This window comes from Equus caballus, chromosome 31 (assembly GCF_041296265.1).
Source record: "Equus caballus isolate H_3958 breed thoroughbred chromosome 31, TB-T2T, whole genome shotgun sequence".
NCBI lineage: Eukaryota > Metazoa > Chordata > Mammalia > Perissodactyla > Equidae > Equus > Equus caballus.
Genome location: NC_091714.1, coordinates 13,142,039 through 13,167,426, shown reverse-complemented (window position 1 = coordinate 13,167,426; position 25,388 = coordinate 13,142,039). Strand labels below are relative to the sequence as shown.

General features: G+C 45.3%; 1 protein-coding gene across 1 annotated transcript in view; it reads right to left on the bottom strand.

Annotated features, from left to right (window-relative positions):
- Window positions 1–25,034, bottom strand: part of CNKSR3 (CNKSR family member 3) — an 86,126-nt gene extending 61,092 nt beyond the window's left edge. The window contains exon 1 of the mRNA XM_005608170.4: window positions 24,359–25,034. Within this exon, the coding sequence (XP_005608227.2) occupies window positions 24,359–24,410 (52 nt within the window). The 5' untranslated portion in view covers window positions 24,411–25,034. The remainder of the gene's footprint in view (window positions 1–24,358) is intronic.
- Between the last annotated feature and the right edge of the window lie 354 nt (window positions 25,035–25,388).

The window sequence follows — 25,388 nt, the reverse complement described above, 5'->3', positions numbered from 1 at the left end:
CGAATCTACAACGCAATTTTAGCAAATTGTCATCAATTTTAGCAAGTTGTCATCAAAGCTTCTCATGTCAGCAGCCCATGAACATATCACAATAATGACCTGCCCCATTTCTCCTTCCAAAGGGTTCCCCTTATCAATTCTGGGTCCCACTTCTCAGCGTCAAAATTCAAAGAAGTCACCTTGCCCTTTGGGTCAAAAATTGACCACCCTCTCTTAAACAGGCTTGGCAAAATTATGAAGCAATCTTTGGAGAAAGAGACAAGTCCCATATTCTCCCTATGTCTAGGAGATCTCAAAGTCACCTCTCACTGTAACACGATCCTGCCTTAAAAAACAAGACTAAATGCTTGAAGCAGAACTGGTGCCACGGGAATAAACTCTCATGGCAAGAGATCATTTCTCCCTTGCCAGGCTAACCCAAGATGTTTTGCCAGGTGCCAGCCAGCCTGGAATAAAACATCCTGCATCTAATGTTCAGCACCCACATGGGTGGGCCATGACACCCTCCTATTCCTAAGAAGCACCCAGATATTCATACAGCCATTCCTAGATTACTGATAAAGTTCATTAAGTCTGATTGTATAAAACTGACTTCCAAAATGTCTGAGATTTATCCATATATGCTGATGTGGAAAGATCTTCAAGACAGTATCACATGTAAAAAGAAACTATGGATCAGATTCAAACTATGCGCGAATCCGTTGATATGAAAGAAAATAATTATCCATGAATATGTTTAAACATTTAGGCAAATATCTAGGAAGGGTTCTGGAAGTGCTCACCCCAATTCTGGAAGAGGAGAAGGTTTAGTAGAAAGGGGGACTGGTTTTTCTAATTACGTTGTTTAAATTTTTCTTACAAGAAAGAACTTCTGTATTATTGGACAAACAAAAGTAATATCTGCAGGCAACAGAAGGACAATGGAGGCTGGGGTAAATATGTGTAAACAAACCACATTCCATAGCTTCCAAATGTCTCATCCGAGAGGACTTTCCATTGATACTCTGTGATTACCAAGTTGCTCCATGAGGCTGCAGTTCCACCTGCCATGTGAGATGCAGCTGTTTCCTATCGTTTGTTATCTGCTTCCTCCAAGGCTATGAAAACCGAGAGGCAGTTCTGTCTGGTTCCAGAAGCTGAACGTGGAAACCTGCGTCCACACCTTCACCCCAATGGCATCTTGGCGGAAGGGCAGGAAGGCTCCAGATAGAACCTGCTGCCTTTTTATTTCCGAGTCTGAGGCAAGGCATTATTCTGGAACCTTCTCCCCTGATCACACCTAAGCCATGGAGCCTCCAGGCACCCAACAGTCCACACAACCTCTACACTGTCACACGAGCCATCATACTCAAAGGCATTTAACATCCTTCAGCTTAAAAGAAAACAGGGTCACGGAGAAAACTTCCACAATCTCTTTCCATTCTGAAACAGGCTGGAGAAGGTGACAGCGTGAGGACAACCTATTGATTTCTGCAATTTGCCAGGATCCCACTGCCAACTTCACCCTCCACCACTGCCAACAGACTGTTTTTAGTTTTCTAAATCTCTCCACCTAGAAGACCCCACCCCGACTCCCCATGTGGCTGGCAAACCCCCCTCTAGCCTTTTAAACCATCCCAAAGCAACTGTCCCCAAACACACACACACACACACGCGCGCACACACTGCATTCTATGCTCCTGTGAACGGCTCCTAGGCCTGTAAACATGTCCGTTACTGAATGTCCCAGACCATATTGTGTAGTTAGTGTTGACATGTCCCCTGGTAAACGGAAAGCTCCTCATCACTTGGCAGTGAATACAGGCTTATTGATGTGGACCACGGTCCAGACAGGAAAAGAGCTCGGATGCTCCCCACTACTGCTGCGGGTGGGACCTACAAGGCTGTAAATTTTATAGGACTTCAGCAGGAAGGGTGTGATTAGAGCGAAGTTGGGAAAATAGTATAATCAGAAACATTCTAGACTGGGAGTCTGGAGAATTCGGTTCTAGTCTCGGTCCCGCCACCACATCTTAGCCGGGTAACTCTCGGGGCCACAATTTCTTTAAGTATAAAATGAAACAATTTATTCACTCAAAAGAACATGATTTGGACTGTATGATCTAAGGTTATCACCAACCCTCAAAATTATAGTTAGTGACGGGAAAAATCATGGAAATCATAGTGCTGGAACCACAGTCCTAGAAAAACACTCTCGCCTGTTATGTTCCCAGTAGAAGTCAAGACAGAGCCCAATTTTCCTAAGACACAGGCCGCCTCCCACTTCACAGACCTAACTAGGATTAGCATCTCAGCACTGCCTAACGCCTAACATTTCTTCACTGTAAGGATCCCCTGGTCTCACTCATCTCAAACCTAATATGATTTTCCCTTACAGCTTCCTCCAAATAAAATGAAGAAAAATTTGAAAATAAAACTGAATTGCTATTATCTGCAGTAAGAAAAAGGCATGACAGCAAACCCTGGGTCTTCAAGGCTTGTGAACAGATGGTGAATTAGCCACCCAGGCCTACTCGCTGCTCCTGGTCTGACTGTTCCGGGCCTTCAGAGAGGGGATTTTTAGCCTCACTCCCCAGCCCTGCTTTCTTAGAAGGCAAAACTGCCTCTTCCACTGAAGACAGTGCTGCCAATCAGAACAGATTTTAACTCTCTCTGTATGAGATTTTCTGTGGATTTTTTCAACTTCTAAATTCAGCGTACAAGTTTGAAAACTGATAGCATCTAGAACACGCTGGGCTTTAATCCATTAATCATGGACTGCATTTCCCTACACAGAGATCTAAAGCTATAACGTGGGGGGTGGGAGGTGGGCAGGGAGTGGAATAGACATCTTACAAATATATTTTTTAAAGTAATCCATAAACATAAAATAAGCAAATATACTAAGTTGGAAACTGACCTAGAAGAAATTATGTGCCAATAAGTTTCTCCAGGGGAAGTTTCTCTCTATCGGCTAGTATAGATTGATCCAGTTGGAAGACAACTTTTCTACATTAATTGCAGTGAAATTTCTGTTCCAGAAACACATACACAGGAACTAAAATATGAAATCACTTTTTCCCTCGGCTCAAAGATGGCTTATAAAAAGTCTATAGTTAAGCTTTTTATTTAACCCCCCACGCCTCTCAAAACAAACATGAGGTCCGAGTCTTACTCATAAGCCCAGGTCTACTCAGCAGTGGCAACAGGTTGCCCATCACTCCGGGTGCCTACCTGCACAGGTGTCTCTTTGAGGCCTGTGGGGATCACCCTTCCTCCCTTTTTCACGTCTGTAACCTAAAAGACCTTTGAGAAGCTTGTGACTTTCTACGATTCTGAAACTGGGGGAAGCAACTCTGGTGACAAGGACAGAAGTGATCACCATTGTGATAGCTATTCCCACAGAGCTTACAGGAGCAGATCTTACAAAATCACTTCTTGGCTCCCGAGAAGAAACCAACCGGTTTCCTTAATTGGGCTTGGCGAGACGGAGTGCCTGCCATGTGGGGCTGCCCAGCCAGATGATGACAGAAGACGATTACTCAGTGGAATACATACTACACCGTGGCCACACCCAAGGATTACTGTCACACCCACCAGTTATCAAAAGCCACAGTAAAGCAGGAAATGTAACAAGTCGGGGACATTAATTGTGATACAAGCAACATAAACTTCAAGGGCCTCCCTTTGGCGACAGCGTTCTCCCTGACTTTTAATGATCGTATTCCGCAGATGACCCTTAGTAGCTGTCAAGTCTCAGAACACTATGTTAGTGGAATAACTAGGGTGAGAAATTTAAGAAATCATCCACATCTTGTAGTTTAAGAGGTATAATTGGCAATTCCTCTTTCCAGTGCTGTTTTATATCAACATACGCCCCAAAAGATACGTGATCCAATCTGCTTTTTTTTTTTTTCTTGGTGAGGAAGATTGTTACTGAGCTAACATCTGTGCCAATCTTCTTCTGTTTTATGTGGGATGCCACCACAGCATGGCTCAACAAGCTGTGCTAGCTAGGTCTGTGCCTGGGATCCAAACCTGTGAACCTGGGGCCACCAAAGTGGAGCATGCGAACTCAACCACTGTGCCACTGGGCCAGCCCCACATTCTGCTCTTTACCATTCTTCCCACTGGGCTGTTGTAGAAGGCAGGGTATCTTTGTTTAATTTGAAACTATTTTGTTGGAAATGTGAAATTTTTTCTCCAGGATATCCCTGTAGTCTACACAACAAAACAACAGCTGGGTTTCATCAGGTGCTTACTATACGCCATACAGGTTAGCTTACCTTTCACTGTGGTAAATGTTTCACCTGCGTTATCTCACGTACCCCCCCCCCAACATAAACTCTGCAAGTTTAGTAATTGTGAGACCCCAAATTGAAAAAGAAGCTAGTGGATAAACACTGTGTCACTTGGCCAACATCACACATCTAAGAAGTGATGGTAAGGACTCAAACTGGAGCAGTCAGCCCTGGCTCTTAAACACTATGCAGTGTTGCAGCAGCCACCAAGGTTTTAATGAGGAATGGCGCCCCGACACACAAATTTACATAACCCAAACAGAGAGACACTGAGAGAGAAGGAGACTATGAATGGATGCATGAATGCATCTTCTCTCCAGGCAAAATCCTTAAGAGTGAAACAAATAGTACTCTACGGCAGGCAATTAACAACAGGCATGCGCTCCAACCTTCCCCCAAAGCAGACACATTCCAGCGAGGGTCACGATTTTTAAAAGCTGATTCCAACTTTGACTTTTAGGTTTCACCTTCCTCCTTATCAAGGGTTTACCAAAGACCTTTATTGCCTGGCCCTAATTTGAGTAGATAAACAGACACCATCCCTGACCCTCTCAAGTACACATGTTAATCCTATCACTGGGTTTTGGGATCAAAATGACCATTTTTAAAAGAGAAAAAGAATGTTATCTGTACGGAACAAAAAAAACAAAACAAAACAACTCTATTCCTTATATCTCACTGCAACAATGTCACTTTCACTATAACTTTGTATCTGTAAAAAGCAAACAAAACCAATAATTATAATAAGATCTATAGTATGTAATCTTCTTTTACAGAAAAAGAGCCTTATGTTTTTATAACATTATAGTTAGTTATCACCAAGAGTGATAATTGCTGACCTTGACCCACAAAATTGTTTTCAGATATTCTGATGACAATTAAGTCATTACAAAAGATGGATTTCACCTCATTTATCACTTCCAGGAAGTCTACACCACGATTGCATTTAGCCAGATAGATTTTTCTAGGAATTCTCCCTGAATTCCTAAGGTTGCTTAAAGGCATTTGTACTTTTTTTCTTTTTGTTAGGAGTCTTAGAAAATGTTCCTTTTCTCCTTGATTCATGAGACCATGATTTTACGAGACAGAATTTCTATGGCAGAGCTGGAACAATACATACTATCTCAACTTAATTTTAAAAACAGAAAATTGAAAAAAGGTGTCAATACGTATGATACGGCTTTTTAAAAAAAGATGAAGAAGCAAAAACACCCTCGAGATGTTTTTGTCACCAGCGAGCCCACTGATACAAAAAGAAGTTACAAAGGAGCAGAAAAATTGGCTGTTTTTTCTAAATGGTAACTATTAGAAACTAAAATTTTACCTTGTTAAATATTTTTAAACCCACCTTCCGATGAACTATAACAATGGACTGCTGAAGATGGATGCTTTCCCAGAACTGAGTCTGTGCTGAACCCTGGGAACGATGTGGCAATGTCAACCACCCACAACAAGCTGGGAAACAACGCAAAGCAAGAGAAAAGCCACACCCTGCAGAGGTGGGTTCTTATTTTCTTTTTTTTCATCCTACCATAATCAAGCCCCATTAGTTTTAAGTATAATCTGTGTGTTCTCCCAGAGTTCAGGAACTCTGAAATGAATACCCACGAGACTCCTTCTGGATCTGGTATAGCAAGCATGAGTCAACTAGGGTGTGAAATGGTCAGAGTAAGCATTTGCAAGATTTAGGTAAAAATGGCACCAAGCTAAAAGTGGAAATGGGGGGAGAAGGACAATGTGTCTTACATGCTGGACCATCCTTCTAGGGGGAGCCTTCCAAACCCCTGGATGATACTTCTGATCACTTCTAGACAATAAATTCCTACAAATACTATGCTATGCTCTGGCTCACCCCCTGGAGTGAAGACTCTGAATATATAAAGACTATATTCTATGCTGACTAGAAACAATTATTAATCATTAATCAGCCATGGGTAGCAGATTACAGGGGATAACACACAGAACACCCACAGCTCAAGGTGTGACCTCCAGGCCACACTCCTCCACACTCCCCTCAGCACTTTGGTCCTCTGGGCACACCATCCCACCATCCGCACCCCGTCTGCCCCCAGGGTCTGTTCCTCCCGCTACCACACTGCTTACATTCCCTTTTCTCTCCCACTGCCTGGCAGCCCATTCCTATCTCTTGTTCAACTCAAGTCAAAGTTTTAGTAGTTCCTTCTTTTTTATAATGAAGAGTTTTCATGTTTTATGTTTCTTTATGCTAAAAGTCCAATCAGTTTCACATTTCACAGGTCAAAGGAACTAAATACCCAGGAAGTCAAGGTAATTTTTGCACAGAGCCTTTAACTGATATTTCTCCTTGAGATTCAGGGGATCCCCCTTTACAGAAGAGTGACTAGTTCACTCCGGGTCCAAAAGCCAATATAATGCCATGTTCCATAAAAGGGGCAGGTGTCTCCCTAATAGAATCCTGAATCAAACAACATATAGGAGCCTTAAAACATATATACATATATATGTATAGTTACATGTACGTGTGTGAGTATATATATGTATTACGTATGTATACACACACACACACTTCCTCCACAAAGGAAAGCCTTTCATAGATACCAACCCTTCACTGGTTTCCACCTGCTCAGAGGCATAAACAGGGCCCGGTGATCTAGGCCCCTCCCCACACACCACCTCTCCAGCCTCACTTCTTTCCACTCTACCTCATAATAGATCCAACACAACCAAGTTCTTTCTGTTGTTAGCAAATGCCACCTCTCCCTTCCCTCCTAGTCTTCTGCCTAATACTATTTCCCCTACTCTAGGCCTGGCTACCTCCTGCTCATCCTACAGGTCTTGATTTGGACGTCGCTTCCTCCAAGAAGCCCTCTATGCTGCTTCCCTTCAAATTGGAGTTACATACTCCTCCTGTGCGCTGCTAGGATGCCCTGTACTTAAATGCCTGTGGACTTGTCTGTGTACACCACATGATGGAAGCTGCCAAAGACACAGGGGCCTGTCTTGTTCACTGCACCTAGCAGAGAACACTACAAATGAGAGGTGCTCAATAAAGATTGGATGAGTTACATTTAAAGTTGGCTAGTTTCTATTTGCACCAATTTTCCTGCTAACAAATGGCTTCCATGTACGGGCTGTAATAGACATTATTTATATACGATTTCATGGCATTCTGAATATTTCAGATAAGTCTTATCATACATGAAGGCAAATCATCAGCAATAAGAAATTCTTCCAAGGTTTTGGATCTGTCCATAACAAATCTTTTCTACCTAAATGAGTAATCTATGGAATAACACAGAACTCAGGTAGAGAGCTAGTCTTCCAAATAAATGTGGGAAAAAAAAATGCAGACAGAATTTCTGCTGAGTAACTCTTAACTATAGAAGCCACCGGCACAGTCATTCTCTAAATGAATGGCTTTGTTAGTATTAGAGTTAGAGACTGCATAATCTGCAGTGCGCTTTTATCCAGCACAGGAGGGCATGACATATCCCGATTTATCAAATATCCAGTTACCAAACAGTTACCTATTCCAAAAGTTGACGACACATCTTAAAGAACTAAAATAAAATGCATTCAGTACTTAAGTCCCACTGCGAATCAAGAGCGCTGTGTTCATTCAGGGAGATGCTTTAACTTGGGTGGCCTCTCGGGACAGCAAGTCCTATTCTGCCATTTACTCTTGAATTGGTTCTTGAATTTACTCAGACTTTCGCCCCCTTCAACCCACCAGAACTACCCTGTCAAGTTCACCAACATCCTTCACACAGCTAAACACACTGGTCGACTCTCTGTCCTCCCCTTACTGGCCTCAGGACCCCACCCTCTCCTAGTTTCCCTTCTACTTACTGGTAACAACTTCACAGCAATATTCCTGGTTGCTCACTACCCAGACTTCTCAAAGTTGGAAGGCCCCAGATTTCTTCTCTTCTCTTGTTTCCCTTTGTTCACTCATTTCATGACATCATCTAGTCTCAAAGATTCAACGGCCGCCTAATTTCTATCTAGTCCCACCCTCCCCCATTAATTCAGAGACACATACCCAACTACCTACTTCTCTTCACAGACTAATAGGCACTGTCAATCTAAATGTGAATAGCCTCCCCTCAACCTTCTCCTCCCACACTCTTCCACCTCTCTGTGGATGGCAAGCCCATCCTTCCCACTCCCCAGGCCAAACAGTTGATGGACATCCTCACACACCAATATCCAACCTCTCGGTAAATCCTATTGGCCTTTCAGAATACCCAGAACATGGCCACCTCTCATGGCGGCCACAGCTAACACCTGGTCCAAGCAATCATCTTTCAAATGATTATGGCCATAGCATTCCACTCTTGCCCCTTCAGTCTTCTCAACACAGCAACGACTGTAATCTTAAAACATAAATCTGTTATCACTCCTTGGCTCAAAACCCTCCAATGGCTCCCCAAAACACCAAACTGAAGCCAAAATATATATAATAATCCCTAAGGCTCTGCACCATCTGGCCTCCCCTCTCCTCTCTGATCTCCCCTCACTCACTCTGCTCCAGCCACATTGGCCTCCTTGCTCCTTCCACGTGTTGGGCCTTCTCCTGTCTCAGGGCATTTGTATCTGCTCTTCCCTTGGCCAAGACCATTCTTCCACCTGCTAGAAGCACTGATCACTGAAATCTTTCGCTGGTCAGCCTAGTTAAAACTGCATCCCCACTCCCTTCCGGCATCCACCTGTGGCCTTCCCCACAGCAGGGACCACATCTTTGTGCTGCGAATTCCATTTATTGTCGGTCCACCCCCACTGGACTATCAGCTTGAGGAAGACAGGAACTATCATCTACTTTATTCACCGCTGTACTTTCAGCTCTTGGAACAGTAGCTGGCACTCAGTAGGTACTCAATAAATACTTGTTGAATGAATGCATGGTGACTTTCAACCCCCACCAGACTTGGTGGAAGCGCCAGTTAACAGGGCACTCTAGTTAACAGACTAAGAGTGAGTTAAGTGCAAACGGTCAGAGTGAGACTTTTCCTAACGTGTCTCTGTCATACGGCACTTCACCGAAAACCGTCTCCAGACCTAAAATTGATGTGAAAGACAAGCGGCCTCGTTTCGGGATATCAGGTAAGTGGAGTTAGTATTAATTTAAAAATCATAAGTGAGAAAGTAACCAGTTTTCATAGAAAGGTCAGCCATGCAGAATACTGGGGAAGATGTTATAAGAAAAATCAGCTCTCATTTTATAGCTGATCCTGTGAAGTCAAGAATCTGTTACCTTTACCTGAGGGAAATCACATCCACTTCTGAGGGTTGGCTGGACCAACGATGAGTAAGAAAATGGGCCACATCATGCCTGTGGAGGAAAGACCCGCCACCCCCTCCCTTTCATGCCAGGCCCTGGAAGAGCTCTACACACCCGGCTCTCTTCCGGTTGGTGTTTCCACTCACAGGTTTGCTTTGGCAACCCAAAGAAGGCACTAATCTCAGAGAACCAGCTCACCCACCCACAGAGCAACTGCAGCCAGACCTGTTAGCCAGAACTGCTCATCTCACAAAGCACTGGACGAGACTTCAGGGAGTCCTGCAAGACGCACTTTGCATTTATCAGCACTGATTTCCTACCTCCATTTACACTCTGTCCTGCAGGACTCTAACCCTCTAGTTCGTTTTGTGTTCTGTGTCTCAGAATGCACTGTACAGGAATAATTCTGGGTGTCATACTCATGTATATTGCATCATTTCGCACTCAAGTTAGAGGACCTGAATTTTAGCTAACACTCTCCTATTTTAACACATCTCATGTGCCAAGATGCATGCTATTTACACCTCATTAAAACATGAGACAATTATAGTGCTGCAATAAGAGACAGCTCTGTGTCTTCTTAAGGGTTTGAATCAGCCAAGATGTTGGTGCCATGCAAGATGTATCGTTGACAAACGAGAACAGCTTTTGAGGTTGGTACAAGTAAGGTGTGCTCACGCTTGAACCCGTAAAGCAGCTCCTCCCAGAATTCACTACTTTTTTTTTTTTTTTTGAGGAAGATTAGCCCTGAGCTAACTGCTGCCGATCCTCCTCTTTTTGTTGAGGAAGACTGGCCCTGAGCCAATATCCATGCCCATCTTCCTCTACTTTATATGTGAGGCGCCGACCACAGTATGGCTTTTGCCAAGCGGTGCCATATCTGCATCCAGGATCCGAACCAGCAAACCCCGGGCCGCCGAAGCAGAACGTGCGAACTTCACCGCTGCACCACCAGGCCGGCCCCTCAATACATTTTTAACAGTGTTGTCATGCTAAGCCACTCAGGTACAAAACTGGGACAGTGAAGTCCCCCTCTCACCACTCTCACATTCAGACCCTGCCAAGGCTTCCAGGCTGCTCGTGGGCCGTGCCTCTCTCGGCATCTCTTCCCTCCTCTCCTTCCCAACGCCACTGTTCTAGCTCAGGCCTCTTCAGTTCTCCCTGAGAGACCACCCCAAATGCCTCCCAGAGCTGGTCTCTCAGCCCCTAACCACCCTCCCTTCATAGCCCTCCCCACTTCCCACAGTTCTGTCAGCAAGACGCTTCCTTTCAAACCCCTGTAGTATTTCCCCATTATTCAGTGAATTAAGAAGAAACTTCTTAAAAGTCAGTGCCTCTCCAGATGTTAGCTCTGGGCCAGTCTTCCTCAGCAAAAAGAGGAGGATTGGTGGCAGATGTTAGCTCAGGGATAATCTTCTTCAAAAAAAAGAATAAATAAAAAACAACAAAAACAAATAAAGTCAGCCCGTAAGTCAAACTAAGTAAAAAATTACCAAAAAAAAGTCAGTGCCTCTCAAACTGTGGTTCACAGACCATCTGGAAAAGATGTACGGGGCTGCCTGTGAAAGACGTAGCTCCCAGGGCCACACCACACACCTACGTTAGCAAACTCTCTGGAAGTCGCCCAGGAGTCATTGGTCCTTGTAGTGAGTGACTCTTATGCCCACTAAAATCTGAGCTCCGACACCCTAAGTTCCAGACCTCGTGACGGGATACATCTGGCTCTGCTGGATTAACATGCATCAAACCAACCAGACAAGACTGAAAAAGAAATCTAACAGACAGGCTAGAAGTTGGAACGTAACAGTTGGAAGGCCACTACAGCTGCCAGGACTTGATGGCTCAAGATCCTGGAAAGAAAGACAGGAAAGTGAGTCCAATATTCTCTCCCACATTGCCCTTTGTGGCTTTTCTGATTCCCAAGCAGCTGAGGATGAGAAGCCAAGCAGAAAGTAGTCATAGCTCTGAATACGAGAAAAATCATTTACCTTGGTACGTACCAACAAGAGAATAAAAGCCATCTCTAATGCTATCACCCACAGAACACCAACGCTGGCATTGTGATGTATTTATTTCCTTCTAGTCTTTTAAAATACACATTCAGACAATCCCAGAAATCTAACTTATGAGAAAACTAGAACCTAAAAACATTAAGTGACTATCCAAAAGTTACATAATCCCATTAAATATATTTTAAACCCCCTCTTTTCCCATTTACTGTAGCCCAGTCAAATATGATAAAGAGAAAAGAATTTCTCTAGAATTTTTTTACTGAGTGGTGAAATTATAGGTTAAAGTTAAGTAGATCAATTCAAACCATACTGTTAATAACATACATGTTTCTTCCTTGTCCTTGAAACTTATTACCAGGCCAAACCTATGTTGGGACCAAAGACCAGCCAGGTGAGAGGTCAGGTTCTCAAATCAAGTGTTTCTGGATTCAAAGCCACATACCAATTACGCAACCTCAGGAGGGTTAGGGCTTGGCTTCCTGAACTCTAAAATAAAGACAATAAAAGTGTCACTGTCAAATAAGCATCGTGAGGACTGACTAAGCCACCAAAAGCCACAGCAAGGGCCCAGCACACAGAGCAGCTCAATGCCACCTGCTAACTGCGGCCTCCTGACCGACTGGGAGCTTCGTGACCACAGGCTTCATTTACATCTAACTCATCTTTCTGTTCCCAGCACGAAGCAGAGTAATTGGTACCAAAAAGGAAATCTATAAATTTTTTTCATTTTGGGTTTTTAAAAGAGAATTAATAGTTGAAATAAAAATCTAATGAAGGTTTAACAAAGGTCATCTATAAGGAACATATATGCATGTATGTGTATAGTCTGTATACTTGTGTATGTGTGTGTGTGGGGGGGGGGGTCTGTTCACTTACAAAGCAAGTGAAAGGTCAAAATACTCCATAGTTTTTCTTATGAAATCGTAGATTGTACTTTCGACTGAGTACTATTCCAGTTTAGGTACTAAAGTTAGTGCTTTTCTTTGTTTTGTTTCCCAGTTCAGAGCACCATGAAGACAGAAAGACCTTGAGTCAACTGACACCTTCCTGCTTCAAACAGGACCCAACCAACCAGCACAGAAATTTGGGGAATCTGCCCTATTTCAAGTGATACATAAAATCTTTCTGTACAGGGGCTGGCCCGGTGGCACAGAGGTTAAGTTCATGTGCTTCACTTTGGCGGCCCGGGGTTTCACCAGTTCGGATCCTGGGCACAGACATGGCACCACTCAAGCCACGCTGAGGCGGCGTCCCACCTGACACAACCAGAGGCACTCACAACTAGAATATACACGTACTGGGGGCTTTGGGGAGAAGAAGGAAAATAAGACTGGCAACAGATGTTAGCTCAGGGCCAATCTTTAAAAAAAAAAACAAAAATCAAAAAGTAGAAGATCTGAAAACGGTAGGTCCAGAGTCAGCAGAAACTGAGCAGTAAATGTGTCTTTGGGTTTGCTACAGTCTCCACCACTCCCTATTGTCTCACATGACCCAAATTTCAAATTTCTGACATTGCCCACCTGTCTCCTGTTGGCATCTGAGTTTGCAACTCTTGTTGCAAGTCTCCGTGCCATTCTTGGTCTTCAGCGTTCACTTCTGTAGTTTCTTTTTAATGTCAGACTCTCTCAGCCTTTGTCAACTGCAGGGGCTCTCAAACTTCACCCACACCGATGCCATGTCCGTGTACTAAGACCAAAGAGCTTTTCACCTTGAGCTGCAAGGTATTTGCCACTCTGAGTATTTCTCTTTTCCGCTTTTTCTTTCCTTCCCTTCTCTCTGCATTTGGATGCCCTGTTCAAAGCCAAAACCTAAAGTGCTCAGTAAGCGAGAAGAACTAGCCACTCTCTCTCAAAACGGAATGAAGGAGGGGGTGTGACATTCTGCTCCTCTATTAGAGCAAGCCCTGGATATTCTACACAAAACCCAACCAGGTCCCTGCAGACTGTCAAACACTGCCCTCCTTCTGCGTTCCCGGCGCTGAGCGCTCACGGAGGTGCACAACAGAAGCATCCCCTGGGCTTAGACTGTAGCAGCTAGCTAGGAGCCCAGGGGGGTAGCAGCTGTAACCCCTCCCTGCCCACTCTGGAAAGGACACGGACACACCTAGGTGCACTACCTCACCCAGTGGAATACGTAACTTGTCCCTCCTAGAAGAGTTCTCCTTCCTAAGCAATCATTATCTATCGGCTAAAGACCAACTACAGACGGGACTTACGGGGGACAGTCTGCCTTGCCTCCCTTATTTTTGTATGCTCCACATGAGTGACACAGACCACTGGTTCTCAGATTTTAGCCGGCACCACAATCGCCCGAGGGACGCGGCTTCCTGAGAACCTCCCCCGGGGTTCCGGTTCTGTGAGTCTGGGACAGGACTTGAGAATTCACATGTCTAAGTTTCCAGGTGATGCTGATGCTGAAAAAGGAAGTCCAAGGACAACAGTGACAAGATGTTGAGAAGCACCACATATATGTGGCCAGGAAAGAATTTCTTGAAAAATCTCAGTCTAAAAACGTCAGGAGTCAGGCACAACCGCCATTCATTTATAGGTGCTCCTTAAGTGTCCCGATTAGATGGTGCCGAATAAGAATGAAGAGATTCTCCACCTCCAAAAAGGGTCTCTCTTTACACATCAGCATTCTAGAAGGTTCCTCAGCTTGGCCTAGGGGCACTTCCAACCAAAGCACTTCACATCTTATGTCTCTAGACGTCTCACTAGCAAGGAGTCTTTGTGTTTTTTCAAATGTGTATTACTAACAATTTTAGGCTTTGGTGTAGACAGGCGTATTCATAAACACTACTCACAGTCGTGTCAGCTGCTCACGGCTAGGTTAAGACTCCAGTTGGAATCCCTGTTAAGACAGTGCTGACAACACCAGCAGGTGTTACATGAACTCTGGACCACTCTACACACCAGCTCTCCTCTGTTCCAAAGATCGCATTCCAGGTAGTCCTTTACCCCGATTCTCTTTAACATATCGTCATATAAAATCGCTCTGTGAACACGAAAGACTGTTCAATTAACAGGGGTTAAAGCTGAAAACAGAAGCGAGCGCATGCATGCATGCACACACACACACACACACACACACACACACACACACACACATCCACTCCTAAACCCAAAAGCACTGAATTTCCCCTCTGCTACAAATCTCTGAAAATAGGAAATAGAATGTTTCCTTTCACTAAAAGGCTTTCCTGAGGAAAGCATGATGCAGATTATCATAATCGCCGCCTTTTCTGACAGATAACACGTAGGGGGTTTCCTCCAAGAGGGCTGAGACACTCCCTGGGGAGGGGAGGGTGATATCAGGTGTGTGTAGCAAGCTTCCAGGTTATTCTGATATGAGCCCACCTCCGTTCAACTCTCTCCCACTCACGCCCGCCTGTTAACTGATGCATCAAGTGTTAAAAAATTGTGTTTGACTCTCACCTGTTGAAAATTTCTCAAAATGCCATCTATTCAACCAGAAGCATGGTGATTCTATTTTCTAAAGTAAAATGAGGATAGTCTGTCAGCGGAACAAAATATTTTAAATCACATCTACCTACTAGTTCTTTTGACTCAAATATTTTTAAGATTTTCACATAGAAAGCTTTCTAATTTTTGCAACCTCCTGACCCGCATTCGAAGGAACCGTTTTGTTCTAATAAACACCACTGTGTTTACCCTTCTGATCCCAGGTTAAAAACTGCAATCAGCCATTTGATGTCAAAGAAAACAAACTAGGCTAAGTCCACTTTCACAAATAACCCTATTCATCGATGAATAAGCAGCTTCAGAAACTGCAGCTCCCAGCAAATCGCGCCAGGAAAGAACAATGATGCGAGCAAAGCGCGGGAATGGAAAAGAGAGATCGCCTCTCTCCTTCAAATGACAAGAGCGTAACCTGCATGAAGGGAGGAGGCGGTTCTCTTAACCCTGGCAGGGAAAGAAAAAGAATAAATGAATATACATCTCAATTTCAAACATAATTTTAAAATTATCTGGAGGTGAAGCTGTCAATGAACCAACTGTACCTAGAACTCAGCTTCTCAAACACTGGAGCCATCGATACCTTAGTCCAAGATACCAGAATCTCCAGAACACGGCAGTGCCTTCCAGCTGGACTCCTAAATTACCTTCTGCCCCAAGAATCCAAATCAGCTCATGTCATCCCCTGCTTTCCATAACAACTAGAAAAAATTGCAAACGCTTGACCAAGACTCATAAGACTTTACATGATCTGGTGTATCTCTTTCACCCCAGCTCCACTCACCACCACCCCGCCATCCTTGCTCTTCATGACTCCACCATACTTCCATTCCTCAGACACTCCAAGCTCATTCATACCTCAGGGCCTTTGCACTAGCTGTTCCTTCTGCCTACAATACTCTTCCACCTAATTTTCCAACGGCTGGTTCCTTCTTGTCATTCATGTCTAAATGTCATCTTCTCAGAGAGGCTTCCCTGATGACACCAACCAAAGAAGTCCCCCACTCAGTCACTCTCCTTCACATCTCTGCTTTCCTTTCTTCTTGGCACTTATCAATAGCAGACATTTTCCTGTTCATCTGTTTTGCTGTGGTGGTGGTTGTTGCTACAGTTGTTTGTCATCCCCACAATCACCATATTAAAGCAAGGACCCAGCTGGACCCCTGCACGTAGAACACAGCTGGATTTCCAGCACTAGAACAACACCTGGAACTCAGGACATCGTCAATAATTATTTGTTGAATGAATGAAACTCTCTTTTTACCACAGGGTGGAATTTGTCATCTGCCTAAGTGTTCTTCGTAAGCCCTTTCCAAGAGAGCTAGTACTTAGTCTTTCTGGGAAACCACCTTCCTCTTAGATCTACAAGGTCCTCAGAGGAAGTGAGGGGAAAGTATCCAAGGAAATGATGAGAAGACAGAAAATGAAGTTGATTTAACTCGCTGCCTATATACCAATGAGGAGGATGGAATTGTCATAAATTATTGGTAAACGTGAAAAGTGACTACCATTAAATAATTAAGCAAAAATAATCCAATTATATTACTTGGCCTTATTACGAATTAAACAATAATAAGTGTGTGAACATTTATATGCCGCGCATTAAGCAAAGTGCTTTCCCTATATCACCTCTTTTAATTCTAACTAAAACCCTGTGAGTTGGTTATTATCAGCCCCATTTTACAGATGAGAAACTAAGGCAGACTTGGAGAAGATAAGTTACTTCCCAAGCTTTTGAACCAGTGAGTGTCAGATACAGAATTTGAATCCAGTTCTAACTTATTCCAAAGCCTCTGTATTGTTCACTATAGCTGCCTGATGTTCTCTCCCAAAGCAGTTAAAATAAAGAAGCTGTGGGGGCCAGCCCGGTGGTGCAGCGGTTAAGTTCACACATTCCGCTTTGGCGGCCTGGGGTTCACTGGTTCAGATCCCAGGTGCGGACCTACACACCGCTTGGCAAGCCATGCTGTGGCAGGCATCCCACATATAAAGTGGAGGAAGATGGGCATGGATGTTAGCTCAGGGCCAGTCTTCCTCATCAAAAAAGAGGAGGATTGGCAGTAGATGTTAGCTCAGGGCTAATCGTCCTCAAAAAAGAAAAAAATGAAGAAGCTGTGAAGAGTCAAAGACAGGCAGAAAACAGGGCCACAAAAATTGCAGGTTTTGCTTAAGAAAGTTAAAGTATTTGTGTGTGTGTGTGTATGATTCTACCAAATAAGAAATGTTATTGTATCACATGGACAAAAAAATTGCAATATGATACTCAAAATAAAAATCAGATTAAGAGAGTCAACAAAGAGAAATGATTCATTCCATTCCTGAGTTGCATTCTGAAATAACGCAACACAATTAACAAACTACAATAAAATAGATAACTGATAGTAAGTCTCAAAGGCTAACAGGTCAGGTTCAAATATGTAGGGTCCCGCTTAAACTGTGTAATGAAAAAAGGAAAGGAAGGTACCCCACGAGTGTAAATGCTGAGGGCACAATCAGAAGCACCAAAGTCCAAAGGTCTTTGAAGCCGCCCCTTCCCACACTCGTCAATTCAGAGAGAACTAGAAGCATCCACCTTGGCCAGAGGAACCAGGAACTGGACGGAACAACAGACAGAAGCCTGTGGCATCTGGTCCCAATCCTGGCCTTTGACCTTGGACAACTCATTTAACATCCAAAAGTCAAAATGTCCTCAGCTGCAAAGGAGATGCCTTCACTGGGCGTCTCTCGGGCTTGTGAAAAGAATCAAATGAGAACAAATTAAATAAAACTTGCTTTATTCATTAAAAGCCTAGTTAGCGGCTAAGACGGTGGTGAAAACTCCAGAAAGAGCACAAAATGAGAGGAAAGGGAAAGCCAGGTGAGAACAGGAACACCCCAGAGCTAGAACACAACAGGCGAAGAATGGTCAAAAATGCAGGCAAAAGTGGTAAGACAGAGAGGAAAGGCCCTCGCAGCTCTAAGAAATGATGCGAAGGCAGAAAGGGAGGCATACAAGTGCACGGAGAGGTCACCTCCCAGTCTCCATGGGCACAGAACTGAGACACCTGGCCTTGGGATGACACATACTTTCAGATTTTGAGAATTGCCCTGGTTATTTATTCCTGAAAAGACATTCGGTGTCTTTTTCCATCAACAATGAAATCTGCCCAAAAACCAGCTAAAGGTGATGAACCCCAAGAAGTCCCAGACCATAGGATAGTGTGACTGGCCAAGGACTCATCTCACCCCCAAAGTCCACCAGAGGATCCTGAGAAGAAATTAGGACCACAGCGCCCACTGATCACCCCATAACTCCCTTCTTACCACTTGTCTTAAAAAAAAAAAAAGGCTGTAATGAGAACTCTTCAAGTCCCAAGAAATATGCAAGAAATCTCAGGGGAAATGTCTCGTTTAGCTTACTGAGAATTACCTGATGCTGTTGCTAGGTGGTGCTTATAAACATAAGCACACGCCCTGAGATTGCTTTTTTGCTTTAGCAGCCAAGTCAAGCATCCTGAAATTAAGTGTCGTCACTGGAGAACTTAAAAAAAATAGATCGAGCCCACGTCAGAGCAGATAGCAGGACCCACCAGTGGATCGTGAAAGGTGTCTGCAGCTGCGTGCTAAAGCAGGCTGCTCAAACTGGAACGGGCACACAGATCCCCCGGGGGATCCCGTTAAACGGCAGATTCTGATGCAACAGGCCTGTGCTTCTGCATCCCTAACGAGCTCCCAGGTGATACGGATGCTGCTGGTCATGAACCAGGAACCAGACAGGAGTCAGCAGTCAAAGCAACAGCCAGTCCTAATACCATGCCCACTGGAAGTCCAGTTGCTATAAGAAAGAAGTTGAGAAAATAAGGTTTGAATTTCTTTACCCAAAGAAGGTTCATGATATTGGCAACAGGTATCTATCAGTCAGCAAACGAAGAACCTTCCTGGCCAGATGCAAGTCCTGCCCAGGATCCTCCTGGAAGTTGGCAAACAGCAGGGCAACCTCTTTGGCACCAACTGGTGCTCCTGAATGGTAGGAATCAACCTATGACAGACGTGACTGCTCGGGGAGAATGATTACGTCCTGGAGCTATAGGATAAAAGAGGAGAGGAAGCAATAAAAATAAGGAGTAGTAATTTACTGAGAGTTTACACAAGACCACACAGTCAGGAGCAGAATTGGGACACAAACCCAGAGTCGGATGCCAGAACCCACACCCACTACTAAGTTCCAGTGCCTGGTACAAGCCATGGAAGCGAAGATGTGATGGAGGAGAGGAGAGCATTTAAGAGCATGACCCATAAATAAGGGACCCTGAGCAAATACTCTGTCTCTCTCTGCTTTAGTTTCCTCGTCTTTACGGGCTATTAACGGTTGGTACACCTCACTGGGTTTTCCGAGGATTAATGAGGGAGTCCAGATAAAGCACTTAGCACAGCGTCTGACACAAAATAAATGCTTCAATGAATGTTTTTCCATTATTATGATTAAGAAAACTCTATGGCTGGAGTCCAGGAGATAGAACAGAACTGGGAAGAGAGTAGAATAAAGAGGAAAGTTCTTGACCTACAGCCAGATGGTCACAACTGCCAAAAGAAAAGGACCTCCCTTCTTCAGTGACCAGAGAGGCTAAAGGAAAACACATAACCCAACTGGAAGCAGGATTACAAAAAGAAGGGACCTCTGTGTGACGGGCCAACAGAGCGAGGTGCTACTCTGCAGGTGACCTACAATGTACCAGATCCCTATAGTTACTGTGGAAATTCCAGTCCCTCCATGACCAAAATGGTGAGTGCCACATACTAACAGACATCACAGGGAAACAGCAGTGCCCACCATGATCAGATTACGGAGAATGGACAAACGCCCTGAATCCCACAAGCTCAGACCTCAAGCAAGAAAGCCCCCTTTTCTCTTGGTTGGTGATGTGGAAATGTTACCCACGCTAGCAGCGCCAGAAACTGGCAGAGAGACTTCTGTTCTGGGACTAAAGCTGGTTTTATAGATGTGCCCACTCAACAACACACTTATTGAGAGCTTGCCCATTCTAGGCTGATCAACGACCAAGGGCAAGACAGACAAGGTTGCTGGGATAAACCAATGGCCCTTCCTCCTTGTTGACAATACTCCCCAAAGGCCTGAAAGCAAGCCAAGCATAGCTTGGGTAGTTGCTTTTTACAATGCAACTTTTAATATTTAAATCAAGCTTGGAGACAAAGACCTCATGCAAGTTAAGGTTTTGACCCAAGAAAACTTAACAGGAATGAAAACATAACACTATTTCTAAAACAGGGCTGACCTACAGACTGAATGAAAGCAGGAAATTGTGACATGTGTCCTACTTTGAGAACTGATCTATGAAAATCAGTACATGTAAATGACTGTGTGTCAGACACTCCTGGCTGCCTACCAATATCTATTCTCCCCTTTGTCCTTATTGAACAAACTCAAATTTTTTTCAGGGCCAACTCAACAAACACTACAGCAACCAGCCTCCCTTGCAGCATGAGATGGCCACGCGACAGTTCTGGCACCTGAGATGTAAGCCAAGTCACCTGATGGAGCTTCTTAGGGACCTCTTTAAAGGGGAAGACTTGGCTACCACCAGTCTTTTGTCCTCGCTGGGTCTCCTTTCTCCTGCCTGGAATAGGAAAGTGATCCTGAAGGTGGAGCAACCATCTTGCACTGAGGCATTAGTATGAACATGAGTGCCACACGCTAAGCCACATGCTAAGAATGGCTGAACAGGATGACAGAAGGAGCTTGGGCCCCTGACAGCACCACAGAGCCCCCATATAGTCCTGAATTCCTTATCTCCAGCCTTCTTTTACAAGGGAAAATCAACATTCCCATTGGTTAATCCACTGTAAACTGGGTCTTTGGTTATGTGCGGCTGACCTTATTCTTACCTGATACATGTTGTAAAAGGTCATTTGCCTTGCAAGAGCCTTGACTGAGTCATTTGAAAGGCAAGGTGCCATGAAGTATGAATTAATTTGACTTCCAAATAACTTTCCTGACATATACCCAATATGTAGGATAAGGCACACGTATTACCAGGTGCCTCTCCTCCACTAACGTATGATATTAATATCTCACATCACGGGAATGCTAAAGGTCTATTCACCAATGTGGTGAAGATTGTGAGAGTCCTCTAGGAGGGACCCTGGCAAGAACCTCCTGAGAAGATGGAATAGAGTGAAGCCATATTGCCTGAGGTCAAACACTGCTCTGTCACTTCCCAGCTGTGTGACAGTGGTCAAGGCACTTAGCCTTTCTGTGTCTCAGGTTCCTCAACTGCAAAATGGAAATCATATTTCCTACCTCAAAGAGTGGTTATGCCTATCAAATGAGTTAATACTTGCAAATGCTTAGACCTGTGCCGACACATTGTGAACACTTAGGATTTACTAATATTATGATAAAATTGGTCACAGTATAGTAAGGATTAATACAAATAAAAATTATAATAATAAAAAAATAATAACAGTAAAAGCCAGATGAATTAATTCATTCTGTAGACATGAGTCTTTTTCCTAATGTAGGCATCTGCCTAATAACATCAACACAGAGCAAGCTGTCGATTGTAGCCAGGGTTAGATAGTTTTAAAGCTAAGGCTTTCTGCAGCGCCCATAATCATCATATCTATACTCAGGCAATATCAAGGGTGGCAAAGTCTACATGAAGAGCTTTTTATCAGCAGGATGTATTTATAAAATGGGGGTTGGGTGGAGAGGTTAGCAAAGACAGCTAAAAATAGTCCTATAAGCAAACAAGTTTGCATAAGTCAATAGTTAATTAAAAAGTCAATATGTTCACATCACTACTATAAAAAATCTTCAAGTCATGTGTCACGCAATTTGGGAGAATGTAGCCTCTTGTCATCTAAGAGTTAGCCACACACTTTTCCTTGTACCTTTTCTAGATTATAACACAGAAAGTATCCAGGTCATCCTGTGACGCTGTACTTAAGGGTCCAAAAGGGCACAAGCATTCCGTATAAAGTTGCCACGTGATAATCACAGGTATGTAACCTAGTCAGTAACTAATGCTCCAGACACCAAGATACCGAAGCACCCGTCATTGCTCTTTCAGGTCAGTAGGAAACTTTCCCTAGATAAAAGCAATCTCAACGAAGTCAGAACGTTAAGGCAATGGGACACCAAAAGCATTTTAATCTGCTTTTCCTTTTAAATGCTAAACAAACATAACAGGATGTAAATTTACACTTCTCCCTCAGTCCCAAGAGGGACCAAAAAAAAAAAGACAAATCTTGCAGGTGTGAAGATCTCACTCCATAATCTTCCCGTGTGCCTGTTACAATTTTTCTGGTTGTACATTATCAAGTAGGCTGGCAGAGGATCAGGAAAAGCAAGGAGTGATAAATTGTAACCCTTTCCCTACTCTGGAGTAGTACTGTCCAATAGAAATACAATGCAAGCCACAAATGTGAGCCTCATGCAATTTTCAGTTTTTAGGAGCCATATTTAAGAAGGTAAGAATAAAGAGGTGAAGTTTACTTTAATAATAAATTTTATTTAACCTTATACAGCCAAGATACTCTCATTTCGACAGGAGACGAGTAAAAAAATTGAGATAGTTTAGTTTCTTTTTTTCATACCAAGTCTGCACATGTATGTGTATTTTACACTTACAGCACATCACAATTCTGAACAGCTTACACTTCAAGGGCTGAAGAGCCACGTGTGGCTATTGGCTACCATATCGGACAGAGGAGCTCTTGAGGCCAAAAATTGCTGAAACCATCAATTTCTTAAATTGCCTCTATGATGGGCATACAGGTAAAACAGATCAACTAATTCAGCCTCAGCAAGTTGCTAGTTGAGGAATCCAGTAGTGTCCTGAATGGGAGAATACACCCCATTTTCAAAATTGGGTCTGGGTATTTATAGCTTTTAAGGTAATGTATTGTGCCAAGCACTGACAATGCCATTTACTCTTCATCCAACGTACAAGTATTTGTTGTTTTCAGCTTCATTTTAAGTAAGAGCCCAGGAAATTTTGGTCCCTGGACAAACCTCTTCTCAGAAAAAGAGTGGATCCCTTCCCTCATCCCAGAGGAGCAGGAAATGGTCAGACATACCCCACTGACACAACCCATACATCCCGTATTCCCAGGACATCCCGCTGCACGTGGTCCATGTGCACTAAGCAGGCATGAGGAATGAGATGTAGAGATGATCGGTGCTCATTATGTCGCAGCCATGGGTGGGAGAGGTTGAAAGATGACCTGGTCTTACCAGTTTTACCTACCTCACAGGCTTACTGGGATGCCAAGGGCAATAACAGAGAGAGAGCTCTGAGCAAACTGTAAAGCGCTATACAATTCTAGTTATTATTATTGAGAAGGGACACCATTCCTCACCTGAAAGAGCAGATAGAAGAAAGAAAAAAACAGTGACTTGAAACAGAGAGATGCTGAGCTGGGAGGGAGGAACCCATGAAACCACTGTGTGTTCTGGATGGACTCGTTCCCTTAGAACAGTACAAAGAGGCTTGAGGAACCTCTATGCCCTTTTGCTCCAAAGCTTGAAAGGTACCAAAATCTAAGGGTGACAGCTCAGAGGACAAGCTTCTACCCCTGCTCGACCCCCATTACCACCACACCCGCTGCTTTCTCTCATCCCAAATACAGCATAACTCAGGCGAGTGGTTCAAAACACATTTCTTCTTCCCAGGGTTTAAATGTGGCCTAAAAATGCAGCGCCACCGGGGGTACTGGCGCCTTCCCGGAGCAAAAGTCACCGAGTCCCGGGGAATCTGACTCAAGGTTTCTCGCCGGCGCGAATGCCTCAGTATTGGCACTCGTGCAGCTCTCTCGCCTTTTCCAAGAAAAACAGAGGCTCGGCAAGCCGCCGGAGTCTCCCTTTACCTGTCCAACCGCCTCGGCACGATGCGCACCGCTCCGGGCAGGCGGCATTTACGAGGTCCGAGGGGAGTCACCACACAAAGGCGCCTTGTGCCTCTGCGCTCCGGGACGGGCAGCCGGGGCGCCAGGCACCGCACCCAGGCACGGCAGGGAGGGCGCCCCCGCCCCGGAGAGCCCCCCAGCCAGTCCTGAGATCGACACCCCCAACCCTCACGGTCCCTAAGAGAGGCCATCCCTCATCCCCGGGTTAAACATGGGGCTCCCCTCGGCTCGCCACAACCCGCACCCCGGAAAACAGGCACAAGAGCTAGGGGTGAACAGGCGACTCCGAAGAAGTTTGCATTGTCACCGCGCTGCGCCCTCAACGCTTTCTCGCCTGCAGGAGCCGCTGAGCACCCCCTACCCCAGCTCCCCGTTCGCCCCATCTCCGGAGACTGGAGACACCGGGCCCCCCAGGCCGCTCACCTCTGGTCCAATCCACCACTTGTTTGGGGCTCCACTTGGTCACGGGTTCCATGGTAAATGGCTTCGCTCCCCGCTGGGCTACAAATCGGCGATCAAGTCCTGCTGCCTGAGCCCGCGGCCCCTTCCCGGGAAAGCGCGCCCTGCGGCTTGTCCCCGCGCGCCCGAGCGCCCCGTCAAGGTTGCATGGCCGCGGTCAGCGGGTCATCCCGGCGCCACTCGGCCAGGGCTGCGCGGCCCTCTCCCCGGCACACGGGACAGCCGTGCGGCTCCTCCTCCAGCTGCCGCCGTCCAGCTGCAGCTCCTCCTCCTCCCCGCGCCGCCGCCGGGAGCCCGGGCACAGCTGCTGCTCCTGGGCGACGGCAGCTGCGGGGACGCGACCCCAGACCCTGGCTTCGGCTCGACGCGGGACCCTCCCGGCCCGGCTGCTACTCTGCGCCCACGGCCGGGATCACTTCCTCCGGCTCCCGGGCCGCGCGCTCCGCTCCCCCTCCAGCTCCTCCTCCTCGCGGCGAGCTCTCCCCGGGTCCCCGCTCCGCGTGCGCTGGCGTCCCTGAGCCTTCCCGCCCGCACGCCCCACCTTCTGCGCCTCCTTCTCGGTCGCTCTGGGGCAGGATCAGGGCAGAGCGTGCGCGCTCGGGTTACAAAGTTTCAGCTCCGGTCGTAGCTCTCGGAATAAAAGAGGGGGCGGGGCCGAGGAGCCAGCGAAACTCGTGGGAGGGGGCGGGTCCGCCCGAAACGGCCGCCTCCAGTTACTTTCCCTCTCTAAGCCCTCCTAGCACACACCCGGAGTGGCCGGGCCGTACTTTCCTTTTCAAGGGTCGGGTTGTAGGTCGTGCGTGCATCCTGGAGAGCCCGTTGGCTTGAGGGAGGCCCAGGTCCCATTGGTAGAACAGTGCGTCTCGGTGTGAGCAACAAGACACTAAAAAAAGTAGGATCTGCATGTTCTGTTCATTTTCAATGCTTTGTATCAATACTGCTCTGCGCCTAAGCTTTCCTCATTTTAAATTTCTTAAGGTAAAATTATTTCACT